This window comes from Dasypus novemcinctus, chromosome 18 (assembly GCF_030445035.2).
Source record: "Dasypus novemcinctus isolate mDasNov1 chromosome 18, mDasNov1.1.hap2, whole genome shotgun sequence".
Lineage (NCBI taxonomy): Eukaryota > Metazoa > Chordata > Mammalia > Cingulata > Dasypodidae > Dasypus > Dasypus novemcinctus.
The window spans coordinates 71,008,047-71,024,216 of record NC_080690.1 but is presented as its reverse complement, the minus strand read 5'-3'; the positions used below and the strand labels follow the sequence as shown (position 1 = coordinate 71,024,216).

General features: G+C 59.2%; 1 protein-coding gene across 2 annotated transcripts in view; it reads right to left on the bottom strand.

Annotated features, from left to right (window-relative positions):
• The window catches only part of AP2A1 (adaptor related protein complex 2 subunit alpha 1), a 31,117-nt gene extending 18,636 nt beyond the window's left edge, over positions 1-12,481 (bottom strand). For both annotated transcript variants that reach the window (XM_058280639.2, XM_058280640.2), the window contains exons 1-4: positions 12,284-12,481; positions 2,644-2,712; positions 2,388-2,530; positions 1,325-1,518 (exon numbers count right to left, since the gene is read on the bottom strand). In XM_058280639.2, the coding sequence (XP_058136622.1) occupies positions 1,325-1,518; positions 2,388-2,530; positions 2,644-2,712; positions 12,284-12,350 (473 nt within the window). In that variant the 5' untranslated portion in view covers positions 12,351-12,481. The remainder of the gene's footprint in view (positions 1-1,324; positions 1,519-2,387; positions 2,531-2,643; positions 2,713-12,283) is intronic.
• Between the last annotated feature and the right edge of the window lie 3,689 nt (positions 12,482-16,170).

The window sequence follows — 16,170 nt, the reverse complement described above, 5'->3', positions numbered from 1 at the left end:
TCCTAAGCACAGCCTGGCTTCACGCTCTGATCGCCCTGGGTGCCAGGCTCCTCCTAGCTATGGCCTGTGTGTTCCTTATTTTTTTTGCTAGCTCATGCATACAAAGTGAAGAATATTTCCTTTCCTCTTGTATCCAACATTTATAGTTAGGTTTCAGCGACAGCGTCAGTCCAGGGACCTAGTCCACCACGACTGCCAGAAATAGAAGTCCTATATTCGCCCGTAACAGGCAGAGTGAGCTTTTTAAGATATGAATCTTATCGTTTCATTTGCCTGCTTTAGACACAAGAACCTTCCAGTTCAATTAAGATCAAAGCCAAATCCCCTTTACTGTCTCTCCTGGTCACTGCCCTCCGGCCAGAGGCTTTCACTGGGCTCCTTCCTCACAGAAGCTCCGGCCCTCTCGGCTCTGCCCGCAGCGCCCCTGGCCTGGACACTATCTCCGGTGTCTCTGAAGGATTATCTTCTCCTGGTCATTCTGGTCTCAAATGGCCGGCGCCCTCTCTGACTAGCCTCTTGCAAGGCGCCTCCCCGCCCCCTGCTGCGTATTCTTCAGAGCACGTGGCATTGTCTGCATGCGTCTCACTGCTCTGCTCATCTAGTCAGGTGTGTGTCCCCCCACGAGACGCCAGCTCCTTTGGGATGGGCACACCTGGACTGCGGCTCACCACTGCCTCCCCCAGCTCAGAAGAGACCCGGTAGACAGGAGGTGCTCAGGAAATACGTGCCTCAGGACGGCCCCGTGGGGCCTCCCTTCATGCCGTCCCCTCCCCTGGCTGCTCGGCCCCCTCAAGCCTCAGCCCCTAGGTCGAGGCTGGGTCAGGCGCCCCCACCGAACGCCCTTGGGCTCTGATCCCGCAGAGCCTGGTTCTCAGGGAGTCAGCACCCAGTTCAGCCCACGCTGACCTGACCAACGTGTCTCCTGCCCTGGACTGTGAACTCGGGGCAGGTGGCAGCCCAGCGATCTGCCTTGCCCTGGCACACAGCAGGGAGTACATGTTGACTGAATGAGGGGACAAGACGGAGCGCAGTCCCTGACCTAACCAAGCAATCACCTCTTCCCACCAGATGCCACAGGTCTACTAATAGGACAGACCAACGTCTCCTGGCTTGGCAGGGAGTGGCCTTGCTCTGGGGACCAGCCTGGGGCGGGAGCCTGAGACAGCCACAGGGAACGGGGGTCCGGCCCGGTGTCTGCTCCCATGCCCCGGCTAGGAGACCTTGGGCAGGTGGCACGACCCCTCGGAGCCTCAGAGTCACGGGGAGAATTAACCAAAGGCGGCTGGGCCTGCCCCCCGAGCCCCCTGGCAGCCCCGCGTCTCACCCGGCCACCAGGATGCGCGGGATGTCGGCGGCGAAGGCCTCGCCCATCTCCCGGCTGCCCACGTTGGCGATGCAGTGCAGGGCCAGGCACATGAAGGTGGGGTTGCGGCTGGCCAGGTCGTTCTTGATGGCATTGTTGATGAGCCGGATCAGCTCTGAGTTCGAGTTCACCAGCACTGAGATGAACAGGTAGCCCTGGGTGGGGCGGGTACAGAGGGAGAGGGTTGGGAGCCTGGCAGCTACCACCCTGGAGACTGCACTCCCAGCCCCTCCTCCTCAGACCCAGGGGACCCGGCCCCCAGCCCCTCCTCCCTCAGACCCAGGAGTCCTGGCCTTCAGCCCCCTCCTCTCTCAGACCCAGGGGACCCGGCCCCCAGCCCCAACTCCCTCAGACCCAGGGGACCCGGCCCCCAGCCCCTCTTCCCTCAGACCCAGGGGACCCGGCCCCCAGCCCCTCTTCCCTCAGACCCAGGGGACCCGGCCCCCAGCCCCTCGTCCCTCAGACCAGGAGACCCGGCCTGCAGCCCCAACTCCCTCAGACCAGGAGACCCGGCCCCCAGCCCCAACTCCCTCAGACCCAGGGGACCCAGCCCCCAGCCCCTCTTCCCTCAGACCCAGGGGACCCAGCCCCCAGCCCCTCCTCCCTCAGACCCAGGAGTCCTGGCCCCCAGCCCCTCCTCCCTCAGACCCAGGAGTCCTGGCCCCAGCCCCTCCTCCCTCAGACCCAGGAGTCCTGGCCCCCAGCCCCTCCTCCCGCAGACCCAGGAGTCCTGGCCCCCAGCCCCTCCTCCCGCAGACCCAGGAGTCCTGGCCCCCAGCCCCTCCTCCCTCAGACCCAGGAGTCCTGGCCCTCAGCCCCTCCTCCCTCAGACCCAGGAGTCCTGGCCCTCAGCCCCTCCTCCCTCAGACCCAGGAGTCCTGGCCCTCAGCCCCCTCCTCTCTCAGACCCAGGAGACCCGGCCCCCAGCCCCTCCTCCCTCAGACCAGGAGACCCGGCCCCAAGCCCCCTTCTCCTACAGACTCAGGGGGAGTCCTGGCTCCCAGCCCCTCCTCCCCAGACTCACTATCTGCTTCTCTGTGTACTTATTGGAGCTGAGCAGGTTCACGGCCTCCATGTGGCCAAAGTCAATGTCATGGCCAAGCAGGAAGATGAAGAGCAGTTTGCACACATACTTTTTCTTACTGTAGCCGTCCAAGGCTTTGTCCCCTGGGCCAGAGGAAGGAGGAAAGGAGAGGCCCAAATGAGGAAGGATCACACCCACGAGGCCCAGCGGTCCTGCCCGGCCTCCTCCCTCAGACTCCCAGCGCCCGCCCGCCTACCTTTAAACTTGGAGCGGATGTTGGCCAGCTCCTTATTGATTCTCTTGATCTCCGCCTCCTTGCTCTTACCTGGGGAGAGAAGGTCGGGAGGAGCTGAGGGTCCGGGAGGACCTGGCCAGGAGCCCTCACCCTCCTGGGCGGCTCTCACCCAGTCCTCCAGCTGGAAGGGCAGCGCCTCTGCGCCCTTGGGCCCGGGCTCCGCTCCCGTTCCCCCCATCTCCAGCTGGGAGCGTCGGGGAGGGGAGAGCGCCGCCTGTCCTGTGCCTGCCTTCTTCCTTCCTCCCGGGGAGGCCCCTGAACAGTGGGGAGTCCTCGGGGCGCCCTTGTTGGCTCCCAGGGCTCTGAACCCTCTCCCTGGGGGCCCCCACCCCTGCCCACAGCTCCGGGGCCCCCCCCCCACGGTCCCCCAAGCTCCATCACCAGCCCCAGCCCCAGCCCCGGCCGCACGAGGCCCCGATGAATGTGTGACGAGTGAACGAAGGGCTCAGCTGCCCCCGGCCTCCCCCAGGCTCCTCAAGCCCGCTGCGGCCCGCTGAGCTCGCGTCTCCTCCCACCCCCTCCCGTGGGTGCCCAACCCCAGGAAGCCGCCAGCCTCGCCCCAGCTTGCCGGCCTGGGACACCCCCAGACCCGAGAGCTCCCCTGCTCCCCCAATGCTCCTGCAGCCCCATCAGCACACGGGCCTCCTGCACAGTGACCAGGCGCTGCCACCCTTGCTGCTCGACAGGGCACCCCCCGACGAACCCCAGCTTCCACTCACACCAGACGCCGCCGCTCACCCTTGACAAGCTCCACTGTCCACACAGCTCCTCCCACAGAAACCAGGTGCGGGAGCCCCTCGCGCAAGCCCTCCCCGTGGCCTCCCTGCTCAACCTCCAGACGCCCCTCCCACACTCCCACCGTGGCTTCCAGGGCCACCCGAGCCTGGACCACCACGGCAGCCTCCCCATGGGCCTCCCCGCGGGCCTCCCCGCCAGCCTCTTCACCTCCCCGCGGGCCTCCCCGCCTCCCCGAGCGCCTCTCTGTCTCCCTGTGGGCCTCCCGGCCTCCTCATTCGCCTCCCCACCTCCCCGAGGGCCTCCCCGCCTCCCCGCGGGCCTCCCTGTCTCCCTGTGGGCCTCCCCGCCTCCTCATTCGCCTCCCCACCTCCCCGAGGGCCTCCCCGCCTCCCCGCGGGCCTCCCTGCCAGCCTCCCCACGAGCCACCCACCCCGCAAGCCTCCCCGCGGGCCTCCCCGACTGCCTCCCCACCTCCCCATGCGCCTCCCGCTTCCCCGCAGGCCTCCCACATTGGCCTCTCCTCATGCCAGTCGGGGGGCTCCAGCCCGTGGTCCACAAAGCCCTCCGGTCCCATCCTGGTTGCCTTGCCAGTCACCTCTCCCCTCCCTGTGTGTGCCCGGGGCCCCATGGCCTTGGCTCAGCTCCAGAACACTCCTTCCTGCCTCAACCAATCTCTCCTGTTATCTCCCCGCGCTGGGGTCTCTGTTCCTGTCACCTCCTCAGCGCCTTTCCTGACCACCTCGTTGTTATTTCTCCCCCAGCACATTTCACGCCTTCTAAGCACTTTGTTTATCTTATCCAGCCTCAGCCCCGCTTCCGGCTGGGAGCACCACGGCACGTGGGAGTCACTCGTGTCTGGTCATCTGAAGGGGTGACCTGCTCTGACCCACATCTGTGTCCCCCTGCGTGGGGCCAGGCACCCGGGGGGCTCGGATGTGCATTAGGTGGATGAATGAATGAATGAATGAATGAGTGAATGAGTGAGTGAGCCAGCGAGCCTAGGCGCTGAGAGGAGGGGACATTAGAGGAGGGCTGTGGCCGACAAGGGGCTCGGCAGCAGTGCCCCAGGAGGGGCCACCAGCCCTAAGTGGCGGTGCGGGGCGCCCGCGAGGGGCTGGCCTGGGAAGTCAGGACAGCGCCGCCCTCTGGGGAGCCCGGGCTGGCTGGGCAGCTCCCTGCCTCTCCCCAGCCTGGGGTGAGCGCCCCTGGCTTCCAGCACTGGCCTTCACAGTATTCTGAGGCACCCGAGAAAGAAAGAAAACCCTTTAGTGCACAAAGGGTCCGACATACAGTAGCTGCCGAATCTTGGTCACAGATAAAACGGATATTTGAACAGCACTTAAGTTTCCAAGGCTAATGTCCTCTCTGGCCTTTGATTAAATTTCTATTAAAAGCCGCAAGAAGCAAGTAAAACAATCCGTGGTGTTGGATGACCCGGGAGGGGTTAGTCTTGGGGGGAGCCGGGAGGGGGTAGGCGGGGTTCTGGGGAGCGGGACCTGGCCCCTTCCTCTGGGTGTTACACGGCTGTGTTCCGCTGGCAAACGCTCATCAAGCTGGACACGCAGGGGCTGCGGGCTTTTATAGATATGCTAGTCACATGCACATGTGCGCGTGGATGCAACGCCAGTTTCTCTACAAATACATACGTGAACGTATTTTATAGCAGTGTATCGATTACACAGAAAACAGTACCAAACACATATGAACAATCGAAAGAATACGGAAAGAATATATCTATATACGCTTATGCACATACGTGTATGTATATTCTTTAAATTTAAGGAACATGAGTATTCCTTAAATATTCTTTGAGTTGTATTTTTTTTTAAGGTTTATTTTATTTATTTACTTCTCCCCCCCACACACACACCTCATTGTTTGAACTTCCTCTCTGCAGGTCTTTTCAGGGGACACTGAGAGCAGAATCCAGGACCTCCCACGTGGGAGGGAGGCACCCAATCGCTTGAGCCACCTCTGCTCCCTACTTGTGTCTCCCCTTGTGTTTCCTCGCTGTGTCTCTTCATTGCGTCAGCTGTCAGCTCACCGCCTTGCTCATCTTCTTTAGAAGGCACCGGAAACCAAACCCAGGACCTCCCATGTGGTAGGCGGGCGCCCAGCTGCTTGAGCCACAGCCACTTCCCTTTAAGTTGTATTTTAAGTGCATTTAAATATACACACATACAGGGAAACCTACGTGGCTCAGTGGTTGAGCATTGGCTTCCCACATACAAGGTCTCGGGTTCAATCCCTGGCCCCAGAACCTCAAAAACAAAAAACAAAAAAACTGACTAAATAAATAAAACTACTGGCTATACTTAAGGAAAGTAAACAAAATAAATATATATACATACATAGATGTGTGAATATGCACTCTTTACACAGGTCTGGGGAGTAGATGTAGCTCAAGCAATTGGGTGCCCACCTCTCACATGGGAGGTCCCGGGCTCAGTTCCCATGCCTCCAAAAGAAAATGAACAGACTGCAACGAGCAGATGCCACAACCAGCAAGACGTCACAATGAGCAGATGCCACAACAAGCAGATGCCACAACTGCTGCCATAAGCAGATACTGCAATCAGACACCAAAACCAGCAGCCGCAAAAACAGATGCCACAGTCAGCAGAGAGCAGAAGTGGCTCAAGCAGCTGGGCACTCACCTCCCATGTAGGGAGGTCCTGGGTTTGGTTCTGGGTGCTGCTAAAGAAGATGAACAGGCAACGAGCGGACAGATGAGGGTGCCATCTTGGGGAGGTGGGATTAATAAACAACAAAAAAATGCATGCTAACGGAGTTATTAAATCTCCTTCTTTGATTTAAAAAATAAATAGGCTTAAAGTTCAAAGAATATATTTTTTAGATATATAATCTTTAAATTGTATTCAAACTTATTTACGTATATATGTGTTTATATATAGTCTTTTTTTTAGATTTATTTATTTATTTCTCCCCCCTCACTGTTTGCACTCACTGTCTGTTCGTTGTGTACTTCTTCTTTTTTTTAAGGAGGTACCAGGAACCAAACCCAGGATCTCCCATGTGGGAAGGAGGCTCCCAATGGTTTGAGCCACCTCTGCTCCCGATAAGCAGTCTTTTAAATCTATTCTTTAAGTTGTCGCCATCTATTTGAAACAGTCTTCTGCATAACTGTTATATTACGCTATGAAGAAGACTTTATAGAGAGAACAAAAGCATGAGGTCCCCAGAAGAGGAGGGGGCTGCAGCCCGGGGGGGGAGGGCATCCCAGCAGAGGACGCGGCCCCCAGGGACATCCAGAGGTCAGTGACAGCCTGGGTGCCCGGGGGCTGCCGAGGGCAATGCCCATGAGGAAAGGGCTGCAGGCAGCTGGGACAGAACTGGACCAGAGAGCGCGGGTGGAGGCGCTGGCGGCCCAGGGACAGGCGAGCCCGTCAAGGAGCATGAATGGATTCCCTCATTCACCGACATCCCTGCGCTGGTTTCAAGGAACCAAATTTCTAATTCTATTTCCTTGTAACAGATTGCAATTTAAAAGCCAACACTTGATTCCAGCAGTGGAAAGTAAGTTCCGTACTTCACGATTCTACTTTCTCAACCAGAAGTTTTATGAGCTCTTAATCCAGAACAAGTATTTCCCATGAAAACAGACGGTCCGATTTGAGACATGCCATGGGTGTAAGAAACATACTGGATTTTGAAGATTTGGTACAGAAAAGAATGTAAAATATTTCATTAATCATTGTTAAAATACTGACTGTATGGATGGACATACTGGGTTAAATAATATAAAATATATTGCTAAATAATTCTACCAGTTATTTTTCATGTGTGTGTGTGTCTACTAGGAAATTTTAAGTTACAAAATCACAGTGCTGGGTTGGAGGTTGCTCATTTAACCACGTCACCCCATCCCTGAGAGAGGAGTTATGCTCCTTAAGCCGAGTCCGAGGCTCGCTCCCTGCTGGAAACACTCCCACGTCCCCCTCGCTCAGGGAGAAGCCGCCCGAGCTGCCCCCCCTCCCCAGGCACGCTGGGGATTCGGGCTGTTTGGCAAACCGCCCGCCATCCACTCCCCACCTGAACGGCAGCTTCTGTCCCGGCTGCATCCCGGGGTCGGGGCAGTCCTGGGCGGAGCCGGTGCAGAGGGAGGATTTGGGGACAGTGAATTTCACAGAGGGACCTCAGATCCAAGATCAGGCAACAACCAGCCGGGAGGGGGCAGGGCTGGGACTCAGACCTGGAGCTCCCCGTCCTGGCATGTGGCGGCCCCTCGCCACCTAAGGTCCCTGCCCCAAAGGGCAGGCCTGTGTGATTCCATCCTGCACAGGTGCTGGAAAGCCACCAGAACCATACTCTGTCTGCCCCCACTCCAGCGGCCAGAGGGATCCTGGGAAAATGTGAGTCAGATCCCCAAACCCTTTCATGGCTCACGTCTGCCTCGGAGTGACAGCTAAGACCCCTGCATGGCCCCATTCCACATGTCCTCCCAGGTCCCTTCTCTCCAAAGGCCACCTCTCAGCTCAGCCTACATTCTACGAACAGTCCTGCCTCAGGACTTTGCAGACACTGTCCCTGCTGCCCGAATGTTCTTCCTTCAGATTTGTGCATGCCTAATTCACTGTCCAAATTGGCTCAAAGGTCCCCCTTTCGGGGACAACCCTCTGACCCCCGCTGGCCAGGCTGCTGGCCCCTTCCCTGCCCCACACCGGCCCCCTGGTCTCCACATATGCACTTGTCTAGGGTGCGCCTTCCACCTATCATGTGAGCACCACTCGGTGGGGGCTTTTGTCCACTGTTCAAGTCCCACCACTTAGAGCGGCACCGCCGCTCAATAGATTGGCTCACTTATTCATTCACTCATTCACTCAGTCATTCATTCAATCGGCAAGCATCTTCTGGGGCTTCCCTGAGCCAGCCTGGGGAGTACGAGGGCAGAGCTGGGGACCTGGGGATGGTCAGACCCAGGGCCTGTACCCCGGGGGATGAGGGTGGGCTTGCCAGCAGAGGGGGTGCATTAGAGGCGGAGCGTGCCCTAATGGAGGAAGGGCCCGCATGCCCTCAGCAAACTGCCAAGCCTGGAGAGCCAGACTCTGCCCCGGGGTGGGGGTGGGGGGGCTGCTGGGACCCTAGATAGGAAGTCGCCCCAGCCTGAGAGCTCCCAGTCAGATAAATGGCAGGATTTCAGTCCCCTCCAGCGAGAGAGGGCCTCGCCCACAGGGTGCGCCCAGCCTGGGCCTCTCCCCCTTCTTATCTGCAGAATTTGCCCTGCTTCCACTCCTTCTCAAAGCAGGCCCTGCACTTTCTTCTAGACTCTTCCTCTCCTGAACTCCAGGGCGCCTTTCGGATGCCCCCACACAATGGCCCCCCACTCTTCTTGCTTCTCCCCATTTACTTCTCCTCTTTTCTCCCCCAGTGCCCTCAAGACAAACACCTACCAGGCCCCTGCTCACGCCCCCCCCAACCAGCATCTTCTCCCACTTTCGTGCTCTCGTTTTGCTCCACCGGGCCTCAGGACCTTTGCCCCTGTTCCCGGCCGTCCTGGCTCTTCTCCACCCCAGGCCTGGCGAGCTCCCCCACCTGCCGCCCACTGCAGCTTCCAGAGGCACTTCTGAGGAGCAGCCTCCTCTGACCCATTCTCTCAACTTTGTGATCCTGTCTTAGGTCTGAAGGCAGCTGCAATTTTTATCTACTTGCAAAAAAATTTGAGATATAATTCATAGGCTATACAATTTGCTTTGTACAGCGCACAACTGAGTGTTGACGGTGGGGTGGAATATAGGAAGCCTGGGTGTTATGCATGATTGTTCTGTAAACCCACAACCCCTCTAGTAGAGAAAAATACAAATTTCTAAGTGAATGATTCAGGGGTTTTCACAAAGTTATGCCCCCATCACCACTATCGAGCTCCAGAACATCTTCCCCGCCCATTAGCAGTCACTCCCCACGCCTCCCTGCGCCCCGCAACCACTAGCTGGCTTTCTGTCTCTGGCCAAGCCTGTTCTGGACACTTCACATCAATGGACGCATATGACACGCAGCCTTTTGTGCCCGGCTCCCGTCCTTCACGTTTTCGAAGTTCATGCCTGTCGCAGCCGGCGTCAGAACTTCATTCCTTTATGTGGCTAAGTAATATTCCATGGTGTGGACAGACCACGTTTTCTTTTTCCATTCATCACTCGATGGACGCTTGGGTGGTCCCCGCTTCGGGGCTATTGTGTAGAGCAGTGCTGTGGGCATCTGTGTACAAATTTTTGTGAGAACGGCGACAACGGTAAGCAGCGCCTGCCCCTGCCCCTGCCTTGCTCCCTGCTGTGTCCGCAGCCCCCATCGCTGGGTGGGAAGCCCAGCAGGCCGTTCACTAGAGAGCGGCTGAGAAGAGGACGAGCAAGAGGACCCCCTCATGCTGTACCCCAATTCCTCTGGTCTGAGTCTCCCCTTCTCTCTTCTGGGTCCCCTCTGGGGTCCTGCAGTGACACCTACGTGTTTCCTCCTTCCTTCTCTACCTCCCATCACCTCATCCCTTTGCAAACCCCGGCAGCTTTTCCAATATTTCCACCCCCCGCAGCCCAAGCCCCCACGTCTCCCGCCTGGATGCCTGCAGCAGCCCTGTCGTCTCCCGGCTTCCGCCCCTACCTCTTGAGTCTGCTCTCTTCACAGCCGCCAGGGGAATTATTTTTAAACCTAAATCAGATCACACCGCTCCAATCAAAACCTCCCCGAGCCTCTTGTCTCACTCCAGATAAAGGCCGAGGAAGCCCGACAGGACCCAGGCCGCTGCCCCCTGCCTCTCACAGACGTGGCTCCAGGCCCACGGGCCTCAGCACTCTAATCGGAACATTCGCCAAGCATGCTCCAACCTCAAGGCCTTGGGACGTGCCGAGCCCCCGCCTCGGCCCCTCCTTCCTCTGAACTCTGCCGGACCCGCTCCCTTCACTCCAGCGCCCTGGACTGGACTGTCACCTCCCTGGCGAGACCGCCACTGACCACCCTCTCCTGCCAGTCACTCTTCACCCCATTCCCTCCTTATTTTCCTTCACGGCACCAACTGTCATCTGACATTGTGCCAAGGCCTGCTTTCGCTGGGTTTGTTTTCCGTCTCCCTCGGAGAAGGGACGCTCCCCAAAACAGGGGCTCTGGTTCATTGCTGCAGCCCCCGGGGCTGAGAACCGTGCCTGTACCCCGCAGTGCTCTCAAAGGAACAACAATGACTGAACCTTAGGAGGCAAGGTGCTGTCATCAGTGCCATTTGCAACAAGAAAACTGAGCCTCACAGAGGCCGAATGACTTGCTCAGGGCCCTCCGTCTGGGAGGCATGGGGGGCAGGGCCCACCCACTCCTAACAGCTGCCCTCCAGCCTGGTCGCCACCCCCAGCTGTGCCCCCCGCCGCCTGACCGGCTACCCCCAGTCACTACCAACCCCCCAGGCTGGTCGAGCACACCAGCTGTCACCCCCCCAGCCTGGTTGACCACTCTCCTCTTTTCTTCACAGCCACAACTTCCTCTCCATCAACTAGCACCCAGCAGCTCCCACCCCTCCTGCCCACTGAGCACCTACTACATCCCAGCTCCTCTCATACCCACTGAAGTCTAAAATAACCTCAGGGCACTTGACAAGAGCCTCCGCAGATCCGGTGGAATTACAAAATAGCCACAGCCGGTGTCCATCTGGTGCCTGGAACGTGCGCGACGCCTCTCTCACTCGCACATGTGATCACAACAGCCCCACCAGGAAGGTGCGCCGGGCGCCCTCTTGACAGATGAGGGGAAGGCCTTCATTCAAGGTCACAAGGCACTCCAAGTCCAGCCCAGGTCAGGCTGACCCCAAAGCCCACGCAGAGATGGCCTCTGGGCAACTGGCAACTCCAAACACCAACACGGGCTCCTGGGAGCTGAGTTGGTGACAGGCTGCCCATGGGACAACTTTTCCTGGCAGGGTCACTGACCCCATATTGTGTTGGGCAGATGGGGAAGCATTCAGAGTCAGGGTTGTCCTGCCGCCTGACCCCTGATCTCCCTCTAGGACCCGCATTCCCCCACCTCACCCCAGTTTTCCAAACCTTTCCCCACAAACCCCTCTGGCCCTCTGGCTCCTTCCAGGAGCTCTGGGCAACCCCCACACACACACACCCTTCTAGAACCTCCCTCCAGCCCCACCCCACTCTATAACCTCCTCTTTTCCAGGCCCCCAATCCGTGTGTCAGCTTCTCCCATGATTCCCCTTCTGCCAACCCTCTAGCCCCCTCCCCACTGCCCTGGCCTCCCCAGCAGCCGACCACCCTGGAGCCCCTCTCTCTCGACAGGGTGCAGCTAGAGTTTCCCCATCTCCCCCTCCCAAGCCCCTTGACACTTAGCACTCCCCAGCCCTGTATGCCACTAGCAAGGCGCCTCCGTGGCCCCGCCAGCCCTTCCTCTCCATGACACCCCCTCTTCCCGGCCCTCAGGCCCTGCCCCGGGAGTCTTCCTGAGTTCCACATCCTCTGGTCCGCCCTGGCCTCCTGCTCCACGGCGCCCCGGGCTCCCCCCCCCTCCCCCCGCCATGCACCTCCTTCCCCTTCTGTCTACAGCAGGATCCCCGTGGCCTGTACGCCTCCTCCCCAGCCTTTCAACCATTCCCAGGGGACACGGCTTGGCCCCCGTCCCCGGGACTCACTAGCCCCCTCCTCTTTAAGACCCCCCGGGCCCCTCTAGCCGCTCCGCGTCGTCACCTCAAGAGGCACTCTATGACACCCGAAGCCCCTCCGTTCCCCCCACCCCAAACTTCCCCGGGGGCCTCTGTATGCGCTTCCGCCACGACCTCGCTGGCTTTCCGTCCCGCGGACCCCTCTGTAACCTCCGAACCCCCCAATTCCACGCTCCCCAGCCCCAGCGCCCCTGGCCGCGCGCTCACAGTTCCGGATGTCGGAGATGAACACGGCGAGCCCCCGCATCCCATCGCCCTTGGACACGGCCGGCATGATGGCGGTGGTGTCGGCTCCAGGCCTGGCCGGGCAGGGCACAGCGCAGCGGGGGCTGGCAGGCGGGGACGGGCGGAGGGGACCCCAGGCAGCGCCGAGGAGCCGAGCCGGGCCGCGGGGAGGGCGGGCTGGCGGGCAGGCCGCGGCTCCGCCCCCGGGCCCCTCCCCTCGGCTCCACCGCCCGCAGCTCCCAGCCGCCGGTTGGCTCTGAGTAGTGCCGCTCAGATTCGGGCCCTCCCCCTGCTGCCTGTCTCATTGGCCGTCGGGCAAAGGCAAGCCGCTGCGATTGGTCCAGTACCCCGCTATTTCCGCTCGAGAGGGGGGAGGGGGCGGTGCCTGAGAGACGGGCGGGGTATGAGTAGGCCTCGTAGGACCGCCCCCTCCGCGCTGCCGGGTCTGATGCTGATTGGATCCGGCCTCTCTCCAAGAGGTGACGGAAAGACGTAAAGGAAGGCGGGGGAGCGGGCCTGCGGAGGCGGGACTTATATGAACAGGGGCCAATGGGAGGGTTAGATCGCCCCCACAGGCGTTGCGGATTTGCGGGGTGTGGCCTACTTCCGCCCCCTAGTGGGCGGGTGTGGGGGCGTGCGGTGAGCGACGACTGGTGGAGAAGGAAGGAGAAGGGGAAGAGCCGCTCAGCTGGGCTGGGATAGGCAGAGCGACGCCTGCAATTCCCTGCTGCAGAGAAGGGGCTGGGCGGGGCGAGAAGCAATGAGGTGTTGACTGCGCAAGCGTCTCCCTGATTCCCTTTACCCCCAGTTCCTTACATCTTCTTCCAGGAAGTCTTCCCTTGCCCCTGACCCCTCCTTTCTCCAGCTGCCAGGATGCCAGTACTTGGCTTGCCAGAAAACCTAGAATCTCAGAGGGGAGGAACTGCAATCCGGTTCCCATTATGCAGAAGTTAAAACTGAGGTCCAGAGACGTTGAATGACTTGCCAAAAGTCACACAGCTCCGCAGTGGCAGAGTTAGGATTTAAACTATATTTTGGCCTATCGCCACTTTTCCACATATTGCCTTTTTTTCCCTTCTTCAACCACAGTGCCTCAGGCAGCCTCCATAATAGCAGATATCAAGTCAATATTGTGATTATCTTCACCAGATGGGCAGCGCGGAGCTAAAAGAATACTTGTCAAAGGAAGGAATGGGTCAGTCTGCCCTGGCCCGACCCGCGGCATCCCAGCGACCCTCTTCGGTTGACTGACTTTTGAGAAAGCAAAGCTTCCAGAACTCCAACGCCCCAGGCTATTGAGAAATTTGGGGCAAAGGGAAGTGGAAGAGTCCATTTCTGTCACCTCGAGGAACCAAACCCCACCCTACGCCTCTTTCCTAATCCCAGGAATGAGCCTTCGGGGAGTGGCCTGGGTCCAGGGAACACCACTGCTCCTGGCGGGATGGGGGTGACCTTGAGAAGAGCCCACCCTGCGGGTTCAACATGTCCCTTCCGGGTGGATTTCCAGGAACTGGGGCTTGGGAAAATCTAGTCTGGATTCCAGGAGGGCGGTCTGCCGAGCGCTCAGCTGCCTCGGTGGCCGGCGAGTCCACTCCTGCCGTGGGGAGAGGAGGCCAGCTGCCCCCAGGGAACACAGGGGCGGGCCCGTTTTTTTATAATATATTATTTGGAGCCGGAGTTGCAGTCCTTTTTTGTGGAAAGAGACAGGAAGCGGCCGAGGCCTGGAGGAGTTGGTCGGCGCTTGGGGAGGAAGCCCTCTCTCCTGGAGCTGGCCCTTGGCCGTGGAGAGGAGTCGCGGAGGTCACACTAGTCCTCCCGGGGCGTGGGAAGGACAGCCTGGCTGGGGAGAAGCAGCGCTGTCCTGCCCCACCCTCCACCCCCCCTTCCACACACCCCGTGTCCCCTTCCACGGTGCACCCTCCCCCAGAGCCCACCCGAGGACAGAACGTGTACTCAGTCCTGAATCTAGGTCACGATGGGTGGGGGAACTCAACCACCCCTGCCCCCTCCCGCGCGCCTGTGGACTGGCTGGCACTTAAGTTTCAAGACTGGGCATAAAGCAAAGGCCTTTTAAGGTGTGATAGGAGTCTGTGACCAGAGTGCACTGGGGAGGCAGAGGCAGCCTTTACTTGGGCAAAGCCCCGGGAACACCCAGTCCTGAGCAGACTCAGGTAGACATGGGGCTCATGGGTGATCCCCGCAGTTAGAACAGCACCGTCCAGAGCAAATACCGTGGGAGCGCCAGGCGCGATGTCCAATTTACTCCAGCCAGGTGAAAAAAAAAAGTCGAAAGAAACAGGTGAACCGAATACCCATAACAGATTTTATTTAATCCCATCCATCCAAATAGTCATCATCTCAGCGTGTTTTACATTCTTAGTTTCACAAACCGTGAAATCCAGTGTTCACGCTCAGAGCACGGCCCGGCGTGGACTCGCCACGGGGCCAGGGCCCAGGAGCCGGAGCCTGGGGTCGCGGCGCACGGTGCGGCTGTCCTCCTGGACAGCACCGAGACCATTCCGGAGAGCAAGCGCTGACCCCGTGGTAAGTCACCTTGGGCCAGTCCACCTTTGGGGTCACTAGTGGTTTTAAGCCTTAAGAGGGAATCCCTGGGAGCCCCAAGGAGCTCCTGGGTTGAAGCACCTGGAAGAAGGTTCTAAGACTTGGACCTGAACAAACCGACTCCTGATTCAAACCGACTTCGGACGTGCTCTGGAAGAGCCGAGCTCATCCGCGGTCACACACGGGGACCTGCCAGCAGCCAGGACGCTGGGGCCGCTTCCCTCGGCAGCCCCGGCCCAGGCCAGAGCACGCGCTGCCGCCTCGCGCCCCGCCGCGCCCCCGCGGGCCCCGGCGGCTCTGGCTGGACCCTGCGCCCACCTCCCCCGCCAGGCTCTGCTCTCTTAGACCCCCCTCCTCCCCCCTCCTCCGCCAGGTCCCTCCCCAGCTCCAGCGCAGGCGTCGCCTTCCCGGCTGCCGGCCACCATCTCCTGGCCGCCCCGCTGCTTCTGCTGGCTTCTCGCTCACTCTCACACCGCACTGGCCTCCCCTGGCCTTTTGGGGCCCCCAGGCTCACCCCCGTCTCTCTGCCCACAACACCCTTCGCCCCCTGCTTTCCCCATCCCCCCTCCAGTCCCAGCTCAAATGTCCCCTCCTTGGACCTAAGGGACTTAAATTAGCCCCTCCCCCCCCAGCCCCATCATCCTCCAACACAATACCCAGTATTAAAAAAAAAATCACCCCCCACGTTGGATTTTGACATTTTTTAGTGTGGTAACGTACGTACAACACACATTTTCCCATTTTAACCACTTCCAAGTGTCCGATCAAGTGCTATGAATTAATTCACAGTATGGTGCTACCATCGCCGTCATCTGTTACCAGAAGTTTTCCACCACCCCACGCAGAAACGCCGCGCCCATTACGCAGCGGCTCCCCCTTCCCTCCCGCCCTCCGCCCCTCTGGTGACCTCTCATCTACTCTCCGTCTACAAATGTGCTTGTTCTGGGTATTTCACATAAGGGGAATCATACAATACGTGGCCTTTTGTGTCTGGCGTATTTCACTTGGCATCGTGTTTTCAAAGTCCATCCACATTGTGGCATGGATCGGAGCTTCCTTCCTTTTACTGTTAAGTAAGATTCCCTTGTGTGGCTACTCACTGGACTATTTGAAGATTTATTTATTTTTTTATTTCTCTCTCCTTCTCTGCCCCCCCCCTGCCCGAGTTGTCTGCTCTCTGTGTCCATTCGCTGTGTGTTCTTCTGTGTCCACTTGTATTCTTGTCAGCAGCACCGGGAATCTGTGTCTCTTTTTGTTGCATCATCTTGCAGCATCAGCTCTCCGTGTGGGTGGCGCCATTCCTGGAC